The sequence below is a fragment of the Lampris incognitus genome, chromosome 16, assembly GCF_029633865.1.
Source record: "Lampris incognitus isolate fLamInc1 chromosome 16, fLamInc1.hap2, whole genome shotgun sequence".
Classification (NCBI taxonomy): domain Eukaryota; kingdom Metazoa; phylum Chordata; class Actinopteri; order Lampriformes; family Lampridae; genus Lampris; species Lampris incognitus.
Window position 1 is genome coordinate 37,283,257 of NC_079226.1, and position 17,740 is coordinate 37,300,996.

At 50.3% G+C, this 17,740-nt stretch overlaps 1 protein-coding gene across 1 annotated transcript in view; it reads left to right on the forward strand.

The window, feature by feature from the left end:
• paplna (papilin a, proteoglycan-like sulfated glycoprotein) overlaps nt 1-17,235 on the forward strand; it is a 61,139-nt gene extending 43,904 nt beyond the window's left edge. Inside the window, exons 17-28 of the mRNA XM_056295447.1 lie at nt 239-422; nt 689-773; nt 1,985-2,111; nt 4,683-5,145; nt 7,069-7,227; nt 7,716-7,843; nt 9,289-9,346; nt 9,727-9,873; nt 12,203-12,330; nt 13,912-14,020; nt 14,961-15,136; nt 17,075-17,235. Coding sequence (XP_056151422.1) covers nt 239-422; nt 689-773; nt 1,985-2,111; nt 4,683-5,145; nt 7,069-7,227; nt 7,716-7,843; nt 9,289-9,346; nt 9,727-9,873; nt 12,203-12,330; nt 13,912-14,020; nt 14,961-15,136; nt 17,075-17,235 — 1,925 coding nt within the window. The remainder of the gene's footprint in view (nt 1-238; nt 423-688; nt 774-1,984; nt 2,112-4,682; nt 5,146-7,068; nt 7,228-7,715; nt 7,844-9,288; nt 9,347-9,726; nt 9,874-12,202; nt 12,331-13,911; nt 14,021-14,960; nt 15,137-17,074) is intronic.
• The last annotated feature ends 505 nt before the right edge of the window (nt 17,236-17,740 follow it).

A 17,740-nucleotide genomic window follows, 5' to 3' on the forward strand; every position in this document is an offset into this window, starting at 1 on the left:
ACACATAGCGTGCAGGCGGTAGTAGTATACAAGGTAGATTCTAGTTGGTAGCTCGAGAGGGAAGCGGATGAGAGGGCGCAATAGGTTGCTGAGACTAAAGGATCCTGAAGGATCTGGAGCCCCTCCGTGGCTTTGTGTGGTGTGAGGCTCATGTCCTGTATGAAAACACTCTGAACTATGGGCTTCATGTCTGCATGTGCAGTGTGTGAGACTCTCCCCCTCTTGGTTTTATTCGCAGTCGGCAGGCCAGACACAGTTGACCGGACCCAGACAAACACGGTCCATGACCCCCACAGCTTCGCCCCGGCCCTCCACTGCAGCCAGTCCATTTATGGTTGCTGTCCAGACGGACGCACCTCTGCCAGGGGCCCCCAGGACCAGGGTTGCCCGCAGGACCCTGCCCCGTCATGCACACAGACCAGGTAGCCAACGCCAGCCCCTCATTATGTTGTAGCTGTGGGAGACATATCAAGGGAAAAAATACGGTGCCTACTTTTGACTTCGTTGGTCGTGAGTTTTATGCCTCACTGACCGCTTTAACCAAAAATTATACACACACTCACCACTGTAATTATCGCTAACTTGCCAGGCGTGGTGTTGCAGTTTTTGAAAAATTATTTTTGGTGGAGACGTTCAAGTGCAAACTGTTTTATTGTTTCCCTCTGCTGTGGCCTTCTGTGTGTCACAGTTACGGCTGCTGCCAGGACGGTGCGACTGCTGCCCAGGGCCCCAACAAGGAGGGCTGTCAGGAATATGTGGACCCTTCGACCGATGTAAGCAAACATACAGGGGAGCCTTACATGGAGTTTCGACTCTGCGGACAAGCAGGAAGGACAAATGTCTCCCCTTTTCCTATCTATGGGAGACAGTAAGCTAACACAGCGTACTATCCAGGAGGAGATTGGGTCTGTGTGATTTATGTTGTTTCTGCCCGCAGCAGAACATGCAGACATACGGCACGATGTCACACCTTTGCTATAGTCACGTGTGAGCAGTCATATAGATTGTCAGCTCAAACAAAAGGCCAGTGCACAGGAGGGCGTCCCGGTAGCGTAGCGGGCTATTCCGTTCCCTACCAACACGGGGATCCCAGTTCGAATCCCCGTGTTACCTCCGGCTTGGTCGGGCGTCCCTACAGACACAATTGGCTGTGACTGCAGGTGGGAAGCCGGATGTGGGTATGTGTGCTGGTCGCTGCACTAGCGCCTCCTCTGGTCGGTTGGGGGTGCCTGTTTGGTGGGGGGGGGGAATAGCGTGATCCTCCCACGCGCTACGTCCCCCTGGTGAAACTCCTCACTGTCAGGTGAAAAAAGGCGGCTGGTGACTCCACAAATATCGGACGAGGCATGTGGTGGTCTGCAGCCCTCCCCGGACCAGCAGAGGAGGTGGAGCAGCAACTGGGATGGCTCGGAAGAGTGGGGTGATTGGTACAGTTGGGGAGAAAAAAGGGAGAAAAGCAAAAAGAAAAGGCTTGTGCATCTTCAGCACTGAAGATGAAGATGTCACTTTGATGAACTGATTCAACCTTCTTGGATTTTCTCATGTGAGCTATTGAGCATGCATAAAGACATTTTCTTATACAAGGTAGGCTTGTTTATGTATCCCACGGAAGGGAGCAACAAACACTGAAGGGACGGGTTGTAGTTTTCACATTGACAGATTGCCCGTGACGTCACCGGAGGACATTTCTCTGTACAATTTCGATGGTGTTTCAGAGACATGTCGCAGACTGCTCAATATAATGGGCACTAACGGAGAGTTATCCCTACAACGTGTGTGTGTGTGGAGAGAGAGAGAGAGAGAGAGGTTGAAAATCCTGCATGCAAAAAAAACACTGCATTCATCAACTGCACCAAAATTTATGAAAACGGTTTTTTTCTTAAACCTGAATTCCTGTGTTTATTTCCTACACTCCTGACCCCTTTCTCTCTCTTCCCACCCCACATATTCTCTCCATTTCCCCCTCGCTGTCATGGGACCTCAGGCCGCCCCCTCTCTTCCCACTGAGAATGCTGTGCAGTGCCGCACCACCACTTACGGCTGCTGCTATGACCGCACCACACCAGCAGGAGGACCCAGCGGGGAAGCCTGTCCCAGTCCTCCCAGCCACAGTAAGAGAGCCAGAAAGCAGCAACGCACACACACAGAGCAGAGGTGGAGCAGGGTTGAAATGTGTTAATACGGTTGTGGGTCTCGGTCCTCAGAGCTACAGCACTGCTGGTTTTCTATTCCGCCAAACAGTTAATTCTCTTGGCGTCTCCGAGTGTGATTCAGTCCCTGACTGGATAATAAGAATAAAAATCAAATCAAATTAAAGTGTTTTTGTCTAAAAGTACAGTAACACTGCAGCAGAGTGGCGGTGGCTGTTGGCAATGCATTGCTTTGGAGCGCAGTGAAACAAATCAGCATTCTCAAATGCAAATTAAAAGTAGGTTAGTATATACAGCAGTTGCGGCACGGTGGCGCAGTGGTTAGCGCGGTCGCCTCACAGCAAGAAGGTCCTGGGTTCGAGCCCCGGGGTAGTCCAACTTTGGGGGTCGTCCCGGGTCGTCCTCTGTGTGGAGTTTGCATGTTCTCCCCGTGTCTGTGTGGGTTTCCTCCGGGTGCTCTGGTTTCCTCCCACAGTCCAAAGACATGTAGGTCAGGTGGATCGGCCATGCCAAATTGTCCCTAGGTGTGAAAATGCATGTGTGTGTGTGTGTGTGGGCCCTGTGATGGTCTGGCGGCCTGTCCAGGGCGTCTCCCCGCCTGCTGCCCGATGACAGCTGGGATAGGCTCCGGCATCCCCGCGACCCTGAGAGCAGGATGAGCGGTTTGGATAATGGATGGATGGGTAGTATATACAAGATAAGGTTAACGCTGATTAAAAAAAAACAACCTAACAGAATAAACATGTAATTAATTGCGAGAATCCGTAATGACATAAAAACAGATCAGCAAAATGTCACTTACCTTACACACACGACTATGACTAAATTATGAACACTGTCCCACGATAGCAGACGGGGGTAGTTTGTGTCTGAAGCTGCTGTCATCTGGGTGAGGGAGCCCTGACGATTATTTCTAATAAATATCTGCCTCGTGTTCTTGTTACACACATTTGAGAGTTGTTCAGCAAAACCACAGTTGTCTGCTGGTGGCCAGTCATCAGCTTCCCCGAAGAAAAGCCTGACACATCTACCCCCCCCCCCCACCCCCCCCCCCCACACACACACAAGCTAGTTTTGACCTTCATGCCAGCGACGTTCAAGTTTGAAGTTTAGATTTAGCAGCCAGCTTTGATTTTTAGTTTGGACCTGAGAGAGGCAGCATAGGCGGTAATGCGCAATATAATTTGGTTAAAACTGGAGTTTGCCAAGATGCACCATCAAAGAAAGGGTGGGCAGATTAAAGGTGACCTAGGGAGGTGAAGGAGGAAGAGGAGGGGGCTTGTGATGCGTGACAGGCTAGACTGGGTGGGCAAAGTTAGGAAAGGGAAGGACTGACCCCCCCCCCCCCGGCACCTCATGAACCTGGCTTCTAACTCACGGACTCGCACACTGATCTGTATCGATCATCTGGCTGTAAAAATACAAGAAAAATTCTGGAAATTCAGCTTTTTGCCCATGTAACACATCGAAGAGTTTGCTTTTTTTAGATCAATATTATATTTTTTATCGCTAAGAAAACTCGTCGACCCCACCACCATTCTCCCTTAGCCTCTCCTGTCCCTTGCAGTATTATTGCTCACGCCGTTTCATTCGAGGTAGGATTTAACAGAAACTCCATAGAGGTTGACGTAAGTCCGTGTTACCCCCGGCTTGGTCGGGCTTCCCTACAGACACAATTGGCCGTGTCTGCGGGTGGTAACCCGGATGTATGTGTCCTGGTCGCTGCACTAGCGCCTCCTCTGGTCGGTCAGTCGGGGCGCCTTTTAGGGGGAACTGGGGGGGAATAGCGTGATCCTCCCACGCGCTATGTCCTCCTGGCGAAACTCCTCACTGTCAGGTGAAAAGAAACGGCTGGCGACTCCACATGTATGGGAGGAGGCATGTGGTAGTCTGCAGCCCTCCCCGGACCGGCAGAGGGGGCGGAGCAGCGATCAGTACAGCTCAGAAGAGTATGGTAATTGGCCGGACACAATTGGGGAGAACGGGGGGGGGTAGTAATAATAATAATAAATCAAACTTATTTTTACAGTGCTTTTCTAACACTCAAAGTCGCTTTACAATAAACGGAGGTGTAACAAGACAACAGCTAAACATAACACAGACCTACAGGGGTTGATGGGAAGGGGGGGCTACATAGGGCTTGCTGTTGGAGAGGCTATGTACTGGCAGGGGGAGAGACTTATGCGCTCGGCTCTCCTGTTCGCATTTCTGCTAGCCAGCGGTGAAGGTTGAGAGTGAGACGTGACAGGTACAGAGCACTACGCCAACACACTATAGATGCGTCACAACAACCCCGCTTCTTACACAAGAATGATGAATTAGCTTGCTTTTCTGGGCTGTCGAACATTTGCCATCAATACTAGACTCACTTCCACTTACAGACTTGAGACAGCGATTCTTCATCGTTCTGTTCAAAGTCACACAACAGATGCCCTTCGCGCCACGTGTCATTTTTGTGGTTGCAGATGTGGTAAGATGAAACGTACACACTGCACGCCTGTAACGTCCTCTCTTTCTGTTCCTGTGCTATAGTCGAACGCTCCACCTGCTCACTGCCCCGTGCCGCCGGCTCCTGCAGCACCTGGACCACGCGCTACCACTATGACGTCATCACCTCCAAGTGCGTGCACTTCTGGTATGGAGGTTGCCACGGCAACAACAACAACTTCATGAGCCGTGCAGAGTGTCAGAGGGCATGCCCCACTCCTGTGCCCAGTCAGCGGGCCCCGGGATCGGTTGATTCTGCTGGCCGGGCCACTTCCAGAGGCTCTGCCGGGTCTGGAAGGGCCACATCTGGAGGAGGGTCCAGAGCAGGGGGATCCACATCCAGCCAAGGTCGCGACATGGGGAGGGTTTTCACTGTCCAGGGTGGATCAGCGCCCAGCAGCAGGCAGGGCATCAGTGCTGCAACCCACGCCCATAGGGCTAGGATCCACATGCGTGGCCGCCGGCCCTCCCCCGCCGCCGCTGCCCAGCACACCGCCCCGGCAGCGAGGTAAGATCCTGTGGAATGTGGGGAAGCACAAGTCACGCCTTCCCTACCCTCCCCGCTGTCAGTGGCCTCACATCCCAGCTAGCGGCCACCCTGTCCCATGTGAAGGAGCCAACTCCAAGTCACCCTGCCCTGTTCTGTGCCCGAGAAGGGTCAGGGCATAAACAAAGGAGCCTAAACCTACACAGTCAAAAGACACATCATACGCACAGAATATGTTGACCAGGGCACACTGCACACACTATGTCCTCCTTGCTAGACACGCGTCATTCTTACGCCTATTTTAACCCAAATTGTTGCTTGCCCATGCTTATACTTGTTTAGAAAATCCTTGGTTGAAAAAGTACATTGGTGCTACGTCACGGCTAAAGCTCCAGAGACTCTCGCTGTCCTGCCTACCTGAGTAGCCACGCATTGTTTTCCCTTCTTTGAAACAAATCTCAGGAGAAGCTGATAACCTTACAGCGGCGCTTACCGGACACTAAGCTGTTTTTCTGGGACTTTTCACTGTTCTCTCATAGATCGCTCACTTGGAGTTGTATTGGTGTCTTTCTTGCCTGCTTTCTCACCATGTCCGCCCACCACCTTTGTTCCTCTTGTTGTCGGGGTCTGTGTCGTAAGGCTAAAACTAATAAAGGATCCGATGTGATGCTAGGTCTGTCCTGGTCTGTCTGGAGTCACTAAACACTGTCCGTCCTTTTCTACCTTTGTGATGTTACACGTGCTCATAACTGATCTTCGGGGAGATATAGTATGAATATAAAACTCAGCTTGGGTAGACGCGGCCTACGCTTCACCTCTGAAGCATTGGTTTACGCAGCAATTTGGGAAACATTAATGGGCAACATTGCTCAAAGAGTTGCATCATCATTTTTATACTGATGATTGCCGCAAAAGTGATTTGGTGGGGCGTCCGGGTAGCGTAGCGGTCAATTCCATTGCCTCCTAACACAGGGATCACCAGTTCCCCTACAGACACAATTGGCCGTGTCTGCGGGTGGGAAGCCGGATGTGGGCATGTGTCCTGGTCGCTGCACTAGCGCCTCCTCTGGTCGGTCGGGGCGCCTGTTCCGGGGGGGTAGTGTGATCTTCCCACGCGCTACGTCCCCCTGGTGAAACTCCTCACTGTCAGGTGAAAAGAAGCGGCCGGTGACTCCACATGTATGGGAGGAGGCATGTGGTAGTCCGCAGCCTTCCCCGGATCGGCAGTGACTGGGACGGCTCGGAAGAGTGGGGTAATTGACTGGATACAACTGGGGAGAAAAAGGGAAAAAGATTTAAATAGATTATCACCTTAATCGTTTCAGTTTAATCCTGTTGCTCTCCTTCTAATACTACCCAAACTAGTCCCTTTGTGTACTTTTTAAGTCACTTACATCGTGAGAGCCATGTGTAAACTTGTTTGTTGCTTTGTGGCGTGTGTGTTTTATTGTCTGTTGTGTTATTGCTCCTGTTGCATGGGCCTCCAAAGTGCCAGAGCTGGGTTTCTATCTCTCTCCACCTCTCAGCCCCGCCTGACCGCCTGCTGACCGCCAGGCTCTGGCCAACCTTTATGCTTGCTTTGGTGACGGGTAATACAGCCATAAGTAGAGCATAAAGTGATTCTCTCCTCTATTCTGTTCTTTTTTCCCGTCCTTCATTTCTTTCTCCCTTTCTTTCTCCCTTTCTTTCTTTTTCTTTCTTTCTTTCTTTCTTTCTTTCTTTCTTTCTTTCTTTCTTTCTTTCTTTCTTTCTTTCTTTCTTTCTTTCTTTCTTTCTTTCTTTCTTTCTTTCTTTCTTTCTTTCTTTCTCTTTCTTTCTCTCCTTTCTTTCTTTCTTTTTCTCTTTCTTTCTTTCTTTCTTTCTTTCTTTCTTTCTTTCTTTCTTTCTTTCTTTCTTTCTTTCTTTCTTTCTTTCTTCCCCCCTTCCCCCTGCCCGTCCCCTCAGTTTGACCTTGGAAGGCGTGACCATCGACAAGAAAGACCCCTCCACGGTGGAGGCGCTGGTGGGGCAGACGGTGGTCCTGCCCTGCAGAGTCAGCCCTCCTCCGTCTTCAACCGTGGTAGTGGAATGGAGGAGAGACGGGGAGCCTCTCTCCACCCGCAGGTCGGTATAGCGTGCTGTTGCTGGGCCATACGGAAACCGTTATCGTCACAGTAATCCTATGGAATTAATATGATATCAGTATAGATGGCGATAGTTCTGGGTGATGTGGCAAACATAATTATCACACTAATCATATGGAATTTACACCATACAGATTTACTTATATCACAGTGTTTGCTTACATATGCACAAATACCACTGTAACCTAGAAAAAAAAGACTCTAGAGCAGCCTTTAGATCCAGTGAAATGTATACGTCTATTCCTGCATCTGTGTCTGAATCTTCATATAAAACCGATGTTATCATACGTGCATAGATTAATGTTTAAACAACGTTATCCCTAATACCCCATTATGATAGCCCGGACCACATGCCAACACCCCCCCCCACCCCCTCAGACTCCTGCTTGTTTGCCATGTGTATCGTTTAAAAAGAAGTCCTGACCTCCCTCCAATACCCTGTTGTCTGCTTATTCGTGATCTTCTCAGGCATCACCGGCAGCCCAACGGTTCACTGCTTGTTGGCCCTCTCACCAAGCTGGACTCCGGCTGGTTCCTGTGTGTGGCCACACGTGAGCGTGAGAGGGACCATCGCTACATCTACCTGTCTGTCTCAGGTACCAACGCATTTTTATCTACCGGCTTACCTGGGTTTGTTCTATAAGATCCTCTTGACCAATCACAGTAGATTATGCACATGCACATTATGTACACAATGCAACTGTGTTCAGACCTGCACATACTGATATAGTTTTCAGCCTTTTAGTGTGCATTTATGAACGCTCTCACCACCAAAAGTCAATTTGTCAACCACAGCACCTGCTTGAGAAGCACTAATAAAGACACGTAGATATGGATCATGAAAGGACCGTTCAGCTATGCTGGCCCAGTACAGGCTACTAGATTTCAGCTTGTCTTGTGACGTTTTTCAAATGCAGATGAATGTCTTGCAAAATCCCTAAGTCCTGCAAGTTTTTATTAAGTCTTGACTCCTTCAGGAAGAAAGGTCTTTCTTCATCAACAGGGCACAGTTTTTGGCTGCAGTCGGGTCCTGGCGGTATCAGAATAGTTTGAAGTCATTTGGGTCAGGTAGTAGGAGGATTATGAGTCGGTCCCAGTAGTTAGATGGCACGGTGGTCCAGTGGTTAGCATTGTTGCCTCACAGCAAGACGGTCCTGGGTTCAAACCCCAGGCCGTCCCGGGTCCTTTCTGTGAGGAGTTTTTTCACTCCCAGTGAAAATCTTGGGAGTGACCCAGATTTTCACTGGGAGTGATGAAGAAGGACAGGATTAGGAACGAGTATATTAGAGGGACAGCTCAGGTTGGACGGTTTGGAGACAAAGCAAGAGAGGCAAGATTGAGATGGCTTGGACATGTGTGGAGGAGAGATGCTGGGTATATTAGGAGAAGGATGCTGAATATGGAGCTGCCAGGGAAGAGGAGAGGAGGAAGGCCAAAGAGGAGGTTTATGGATGTGGTGAGGGAGGACATGCAGGTGGCTGGTGTGACAGAGGAAGACGCAGAGGACAGGAAGAGATGGAAACGGATGATCCGCTGTGGTGACCCCTAACGGGAGCAGCCGAAAATAGTTAAGGGTTTTTTTTTAGGGAGTTTTTCCTTATCCGATGAGAGGGTCTAAGGACAGGATGTTGTGTTGGTGTTAAGCCCAGTGAGGCTAATTTGTAATTTGTGATATTGGGCTATACAAATAAAATTGATTTGATTTTGATTTAGTAGTAGTAGTAGTATATACAAATGACAAATAAAGGGTTCTCTGTATTTGTATTGGCCAATTGCAGCAGGCATGCCAGAAAATTTGTCATGTGACAGGTGGCACAGAATATAATTTATTCATATAGAAAAGATGCATGGAGAAGGTTAAAAATTAAATTTAGTTCCTACTTTAGTTTAAGAAAATCATGTAGGGAGCGCTCACGTTCGTGTCTGCTTAATTTTATACATATGTGTGTGTGTATTTATATAAAAAATGTGTGTGTGTGTGTGTGTGTGTGTGTGTGTGTGTGTGTGTGTGTGTGTGTGTGTGTGTTCTTGTGTTATTCAGAAGGACTGTCTCAGTTTGTCCAAACCACACCGCTTCCTGGAGATGGACCCTCCTCCAAGTAGGACTATCCTATATTTTCAGCCCATCTTTCCCTCCCCTCGTTCCCTCTTAAGATACTTTACCTGAGTTCAGAGTCCCTCTCAGGATGTACTGGAGTATGTGGACTTGATATTTGATTCAGAATGACAGCTGCCTCATCACCCTCCTGCCCCTTGCAGCCTTTAGCTGAGATGAGAGCACCCACCTGCTGTCTGTCCACCATACACGCCACATTGTGTGTAAACGAGGATTATAAACGTGCCATACTGCCCTGTGTGTAAACAGACTTCAATGGCTTTACCTTGTATTTGTGCAAATTTCATATTTGTAAAAGTCACATGTTTAGTATGCAATTTGAAAGAATTAGAAAAAACCTTTGTGGTCACCTTGGTCCCTCAGGTTCAGCATCGAGCGGTCGGGCTCGTCTCTGCTGGAGATGAGGGCAGGACAAACCGCCCGGTTGCCCTGTCAGATTGTCCCTCCCTCAGCTCTCCTGTCTGTCAACATCCGCTGGACCAGAGACGGACAGAGCCTCACTGACCCCAGGTAACCTACTGAACTCTAGTCACCACTCCCGAGCCCAAACCCCATCTCATTGCAGCTGCAGCTGAAACCCTTATTTGAATTCTGATGCCAGTCCCAACTCCCATCAGGAATCAGGAGCAATTTATTGTCATTTCATCTGTGCACTTGCAAAAGAAATGAAATGTCGTTTCTCCCAGCCCACAGCACTGCAACACAAAAGATCAGAACGCATATCCAAAATTTCCCAAAAACGACACCACCAAAAACATACAAAAACAGAAGAAGAAAAAAACCCCTCCACAAATAGTTAACACTCAGTGCAACACAGCCCAACAAAAATCACTTTGGGCTAGCGGTTAGCTTAGCCTGCCCCGCTTCCGCGTCCTGTCAGACCGCCCTCGGCGCTTCCTCTTCGGGCACAGCTCCGGGCAGGTCCGTGGTCCTTGGGCCCACCGGGCGCAGCAGACCAAGCTCCCTCAGCTAGACACCTTCGACACGCCTCCCCGCACTCCACACGACGACACAAACGCAGATGCAGACAAAAACCCTGCACAGTCGACACTAGGCGAGTGTGCAGAGCAATGCAACTCAGTTCTTATTCTTATTTTTCTCTTCATGCAAATTCTTATTCTCACCCTGATTCCAATAGACCTCTGAACTGTTGTCGTCATTTCGGGGCTCCCGGACTACATCCTGATCTATTTATTTACCGCCTATGGCAAAGCTGCTCAGGGTATTTGGGTGCATTAGTAGAAGCGTCATATGAGAAGGTTTTTTACACATTTTAGCGTGTAAGTGAATTGCTAAGAACGTTGCCATGAGATCACAAATACATGAGCAACTACAGCCTATGCTAAGCTAACAAATGCTAGTGGTTTCTTAATGAAGCTCCCAAACCGCTCAAACTCCACCGCACCCAATGTAGAAATGCACAACGGATCAACCATCAGAAGTGAAAAGTCAGTATTAAAGCCAATCATTTTAAACACGTATGCATTTTAAACACCACCCATCCCTCCATCCACCCATCCAGCCAGCCAGCCAGCCAGGTAGAGCCTATCCCAGCAGGCATTGGGACCTGTCCAGGGTAGTCCATCACGGGGCTAAAAACTATCAGTTCAAACTTCAAGTCATTTATACAGTGATTTCAAAAAAATCGTAGTTGACAAAGTACTTTCTTGGCTAAATCAAGCATGGACCATAAAAATGGTGATGATTCTGCCCATGTTCTTCAAAATCTCTCTCTCTCTCTCTCTCTCTCTCTCTCTCTCTCTCTCTCTCTCTCTCTCTCTGCTCTTGTTCTAGTTATAAGAGGATGGCTGCTATGGCCTGTTTATTTTGGGGTAACTGGCCATCCATGTTGCTGCTAACGGCAGTGTGTTGTACAGTCAGTCTAACATTTGTGTTGACCTCATTATCCACTTGCTCGCCATAGTGCGGTGACTTACAACTTTATGCCGATGGGACCATCTTGTGTGTTGTGTGGTTTCTTTTGGCCATACTTTTAGCATTACTGTTAGTCACTGTGCGCTCAGTGCATCTTCTATTGTTTTGTTTTTATCCCCCCCCCCCTGTTTTCTCTGCTGACCAATGGGTTTGCCACAGCAAATGGCAAAGTCCGTTCACCGCCAGAGGGCGCCAGATGCACAGAACCAATCCAACGTTCTTATAGGGAATATTATTATTTCTCACCAGGTGTATGTATGTATCTGTGTGTGTGTGTGTGTGTGTGTGTGTGTGTGTGTGTGTGTATATATATATATATAGAGCCTCTCTGCAACAGAGGAGAAAATGTTTTCTGTTAGTATGCATGGTAAATCCAACAACACATTAACCTTGCAGTCTTCATCATTTGGGGATGATGCAGCTTAAGAAGTAGTCTGTGTATGTGCTTCAGCTTATCTCTATTTTATTTTTCACACCTCTGATCTATTGTTCTGTATTTGTTATATTAATTCTGTTGCACTTTACCAATGGCTATTTGATCCACTGTATGCCCTGTAAGCTACTTGTATTTAGGTACGTTTATTATTATTATTATTTATTTTTTCAGTGTAGACCCAAGGATTGTTTGGGGTGGGTGGGTGGAGGGGTGGGGGTGTTCTTTATTCTTGAGGGGGCGGGAGGGTCTGGGGAAAGGGTGATGTTCATGGAATTGCATTACAATTCAGTAAAACTGCATTGGGGAAAAAGCAATTTTATGAATAACGGCGCCCAACCACAAAGTAATAAAAGGCCGAAAGGTTGGGATTATTATTATTAGATTATTATTAGTATTCTGTATCTCAGCTCTCCCGTCCTGGGACACTGTCTCGGTACAGATCCTGACTGGTTGATCCCTGCGTTGCAGATTTACCCAGCACTCGGACGGAGCGCTGACCATTGGCCAGCTGAGGTCAGATGACTCGGGGGTCTACACCTGCACAGCCTCCACCCACCATCAGCTGGAGCAGAGGCAGCTGCAGCTCAGAGTTCTGGGTATGGTACCATCAGCTTCTCCATCACTCTGTTGCTCCCCGGAATTTTTGTTACGAGAAGATTTACTTTTTTTATCAGTCCTTGTCAGTGTTGACTGTACTGTCTTATAATCCCACACGCAGTGGCGGCACGTTAGCACGGCCGCCTCACAGCAAGAAGGTCCTGGGTTCGAGCCCCGGGGTAGTCCAACCTTGGGGGTCGTCCCGGGTCGTCCTCTGTGTGGAGTTTGCATGTTCTCCTCGTGTCTGCGTGGGTTTCCTCCGGGTGCTCCAGTTTCCTCCCACAGTCCAGAGACCTGTAGGTCAGGTGAATCAGCCACACTAAATTGCCCCTAGGTGTGTGTGTGTGTGTTGATTGGCAGTTATGGGGCAGGATGCTAACCTGTTTTGTATGATGGAAGTGTGCTGGTAAGGCCTCCATACATATCCGGTACTGCTCTCTGACTCGAACAGGACGGCACCTGCTTGACGGGAAGTCAGAGGGCTCAAATAAAATGCCCCAACCACCGCTGGGTCAGTTCAGCCACGGAACAGTCCTGCCATCCATCCATCCATCCAATATGCAAACCGCTTGTCAGTCACTGGGCGGCAGGCGGGGAGACACCCTGGACAGGCCGCCAGACCATCACAGTCCTGGCATATTAGAGTCAGACAATATGAGGGAGTGAAACTGATGCATCTCAGTGCATGATAGGTGATAAATGATAAGCATCATACATCTTAATGCAGATGCTAACCTATGAGAGGGGTTCAGCTCGGTGCCATCGCTGAATTCACATCCTTACCACATGTTTTATTCACATCCTTACCACATGTGTTATTCACATCCTTACCACATGTTTTATTCACATCCTTACCACATGTTATTCACATCCTGACCACATGTTTTATTCACATCCTTACCACATGTTTTAAGAGCTTTTCAACACATCATCCTTTGTGTCTTGTCTCGTGTATCAAAGGGCTTTTGGGGCAAATGAATGGTGGTATTATTATCTGTGCCTTTATGTGACTGAATGGCATCAAAAAGGCCAGGGTTGGGGCGTCCTGGAAGCGTGGCGGTCTATTCCATTTCCTACAAACCCCGGGATTGCTGGTTCGAATCCCAGTGTTACCCCCGGCTTGGTCGGGCATCCCAACAGACACAAGTGGCCGTGTCTGTGGGTGGGAAGTTGGATGGGGGTATGTGTCCTGGTCGCTGCACTAGCGCCTCCTCTGGTCGGTCGGGAAGCCTGTTGGGGGGGGGGGCTGGGGGGAATAGCGTGATTCTCCCACGCGCTACGTCCCCCAGGTGAAACTCCTCACTGTCAGGTGAAAAGAAGCGGCTGGCGACTCCATGTGTATCTGAGGAAGCCTGTGGTAGTCTGCAGCCCTCCCCGGATCAACAGAAGGGGATAATTGGCCGGATACAATTGGAGAGATAAAGGGAAGGGAGGGGGAGGCCGGGGTTAGGGGTTTGATTTCCCCTGGGGACATGTGTAATAAATTTACATGGACTCATAATACTTGATGTATGCTTTGGATGAACCGACCACCAAAGGGCATTCATGTTACATCACCTTGTCCTGGTCTTATCCCCCAGCGGACCTGAGGATCACCACAGCACCAAACAACATCCTTGTCTCTCAGGGCAGCACCGCCATGCTCCCCTGCGTGGTGTCTGGAGAGAACGTCAACGTGGGCTGGTCCAGGTATGAGTTCGTTCCGACCAACTTAGCCGCGTAATTCACCCTATTAGACTTCAGACCAAGCGCGTCATGGTGGCGTAGCGGTCTATTCCGTTGCCTACCAGCACGGGGGTTGCTTGCTTGAATCCCCGTGTTACCTCCGGCTTAGTCGGGCGTCCCTACAGACTCAATTGGCCATGTCTGCGAGTGGGAAGCCGGATGTGGGTGTGTGTCCTGGTCGCTGCTTTAGCGCCCCCTCTGGTCGGTCGGGGCACCTGTTTGGGGGGAGGGGGAACTGGGGGGAATAGCGTGATCCTCCCACACGCTACGTCCTCCTGGTGAAACTCCTCACTGTCAGGTGAAAAGAAGCGGCTGGCGACTCCACATGTATGGGAGGAGGCATGTGGTAGTCTGCAGCCCTCCCCGGATCAACAGAGGGGGTGGAGCAGAGACCGGGACAGCTCGGGAAGACTGGGCTAGTTGGCTGGATACAATTGGGGCGAAAAAAAGGGGGGGGGGGACTTTCTTTGTCTAAATCCTCGTGGACAAAGCGTGTGATACACTCGCCCGTCCAATATGTCACTGTCATGGTTTGCCTCGCTCAGGCGTGAAAAGTAAACGCGTGTATGAAGGTGCAGTGCCAGCAGGGGGCGATGATTAACTCAGTTCAGATTCAGTGCCAACAATTCTCCACGGACGAAAAGAAGCATACAGCATTTTCCAAAATCCCTGCCCTAACCCTAACCCTAACCCTAACCCTAACCCTAACCTGCCTTCACCTCTTCATCGCCCCCTGCTGGCACTGCACCTTCACACACACGTGTACTTTTCACGCCTGAGCGAGGCGAACCGTGACACTGACACGCTGCCCCGGCGGGTGTATTACACGCTTTGGCGTGATATCCAGGTTGTAACGTCTAAGTCTTCTAGCCGGTCTCTTTATCTTCTTCTGTGTCTGCCATAGAAACGGTATACCGGTGCGCCCGGATGGCAGCACCGTCTTCCTGTCCTCTGACGGCAGTCTGATCCTGAACGACGTGCAGCCGGCCGATGAGGGCACCTACACCTGCAACGCCTACACCGGCATCTACTCCGTCAGCGCCACAGCCGAAGTGAGGGTCATCAAGGAAACCCATCCGGGTGAGGACTACGCCCCGTCGCTCTTTCTGGCTGGGTTTACCCCGCTAGCGCAGCCCTGTGGTTTTTTTTTAAATTTCCATTTATTATAAGTCGATTACTTATTCAGTAACACATTGGTAGGTTTAATTTTTAGTCATCCACCCTTTCCCTCATGCTGGACACATCATCCGCACATCATAGCAGCTACTGGAGGACAAATCCACTATCGCTGTCCAGAGCAAATAAACACGGCATGGTTCAGCCAAACCCAACATGATGTGACAGCAGCACTGTCGTACCGAGTTTTAGAGGTCGTTTCCAGGATTCCCGGTGGTTTTTACTGCTGGGTTCCCTTTGCAGGCCTGCAGGGACGACACTGCTGGTTATGTCCTGTAAGTTTTGCTGCAGGAAAGAGCAAGGTAGGGGACAGGCACAAGTAAAAGCTGTAATTTTTAATGGACCCCCCCCCCCTCCCTTTTCTCCCCAATTGTGCTTGGCCAATCACCCCACTCTTCCGAGCCGTCCTGGTCGCTGCTCCACCCCCTCTGCCGATCCGGGGAGGGCTGCAGACTACCACATGCCTCCTCCCATACATGTGGAGTCGCCAGCCGCTTCTTTTCACCTGAGAGGGAGGAGTTTCACCAGGGGGAACGTAGCGCGTGGGAGGATCAGGCGATTCCCCCCAGTTCCCCCTCCACCCCGAACAGACGCTCCGACCGACCAGAGGAGGCGCTGGTGCGGCGACCAGGACACATACCCACATCCGGCTCCCCACCCGCAGACACGGCCAATTGTGTCTGTAGGGACGCCCGACCAAGCCGGAGGTAACGCGGGGATTCGAACCGGCGATCCCCGTGTTGGTAGGCAACGGAATAGACCGCTTCCCGGATACCCAAAAACTTGTAAATTTCTATAAGGACCACTCAGATTTGCTACGGTATACTCGTGTAGCATCATGTTAGCTTCGCTGAATGGCGGAGTGCTGTTTTTTCCCCCCACTGAATGAGAATCGTGGATTTGTCCCCCATTAACTGCATTGGACTGTGGATGACAAGCTGAATTTGTGTGTCCAGTATGAAGACAAGGATGGGTGCCTGTGAAAATGAAACCTGCACATGTACTACCTGAGCAGAGAATATAAAGACGGACTTCCAAAAATGTCAAATGTTTCCTTAAAGACCGCGTTTAGGGCCTGGAGCTTACGTAATAACCCACCCACAGGACAAAGGCCACAAAATAAAATGAAACCTACGTGAGACGTGGTAGCATTGAAAGCCATGCTACCTAGCCGGGGTCAAAATGAAAGAGTGACGGGCGTCCGGGTGGCGTGGCGGTCTATTCCGTTGCCTACCAGCACGGGGATCGCCGGTTTGAATCCCCGTGTTGCCTCCGGCTTGGTCGGGCGTCCCTACAGACACAATTGGCCGTGTCTGCGGGTGGGAAGCCGGATGTGGGTATGTGTCCTGGTCGCTGCACTAGCGCCTCCTCTGGTCGGTCGGAGCGCCTGTTCGGGGAGGGGGGAGAATCGGGGGGAATAGGGTGATCCTCCCACGCGCTACGTCCCCCTGGCGAAACTCCTCACTGTCAGGTGAAAAGAAGCGGCTGGCGACTCCGGAGGACGGCCCTCCCCGGATCGGCAGAGGGGGTGGAGCAGCGACCGGGACGGCTCGGAAGTAGTTTGGTAATTGGCCGGGTACAATGGCGGGGGGGTGTGAAAGAGTGATTTGGGGAGAGAAGGGATTCCACTGATATGCTCCTCTCTACCTGCCGATAGAGGAACCGCCTTGATCTCTCCCAGGTCCTCCCACTGAAAGATATTTATATACATACTTATTTCAATTTAGACACATATTCATATTGCTTGTCAGGGCAGCTTCTTTTGGGTGATTTGTATTATTCTACTTAAAGGTTGTGTTTCGTCACGGTGTGGTAAAACTGATGGTGGTCGCTGTGCCGCAGGTTCGGACGTGCCTCCGGAGTGCGTGGACCAGCCTGAGCTCGCCAACTGTGAGCTGATCGTGTTTGCCCGGCTGTGCACCAACTCGTACTACTCCAGCTTCTGCTGCGCCAGCTGCACCAGGCACTCCCTGAAGAGCGACAGGCGGGGCCAGCTGGGCTAGAGCCCCGGAGGGCCACGCGGGCGGGATCGGGGCGCTCAACGCTGCGGGATGGCGGTGAAGGCGTGGTTACGTATAAGGGGGGGGGGTCGTCTGTGACTTGGGGGAGTTCGGAGACAGCGGTGGAGGACCCTCGCACGTGTGGAGCCTGAACTTTGAAAATTCAACTGCCTGATCTACCAAAAGGACCCAGAAAGCGCCGTGATCGCACCGTGCCACGTTAAGTCGACACCACGTTGCGTCAGAGCGACGTGAAGAGGAACACGCACTGAAGGTGGACTTACACCCGTGGGATGGGACGCTCTGCCCAGCGTGGGGTTTTGTACACGTCTACATTTAAGCATGTCCGCCGAATTTTGGAGAATCTAACCTGGCTGGGTACCACAAACTTTTTAGTGCCATTTTAATTGTTGGATGTACTGAAGCAATTATAAAACGTGCGCGCGCACACACACACACACACACACACACACACACACACACACATTCTCTCTGGTTTTCACCGTCC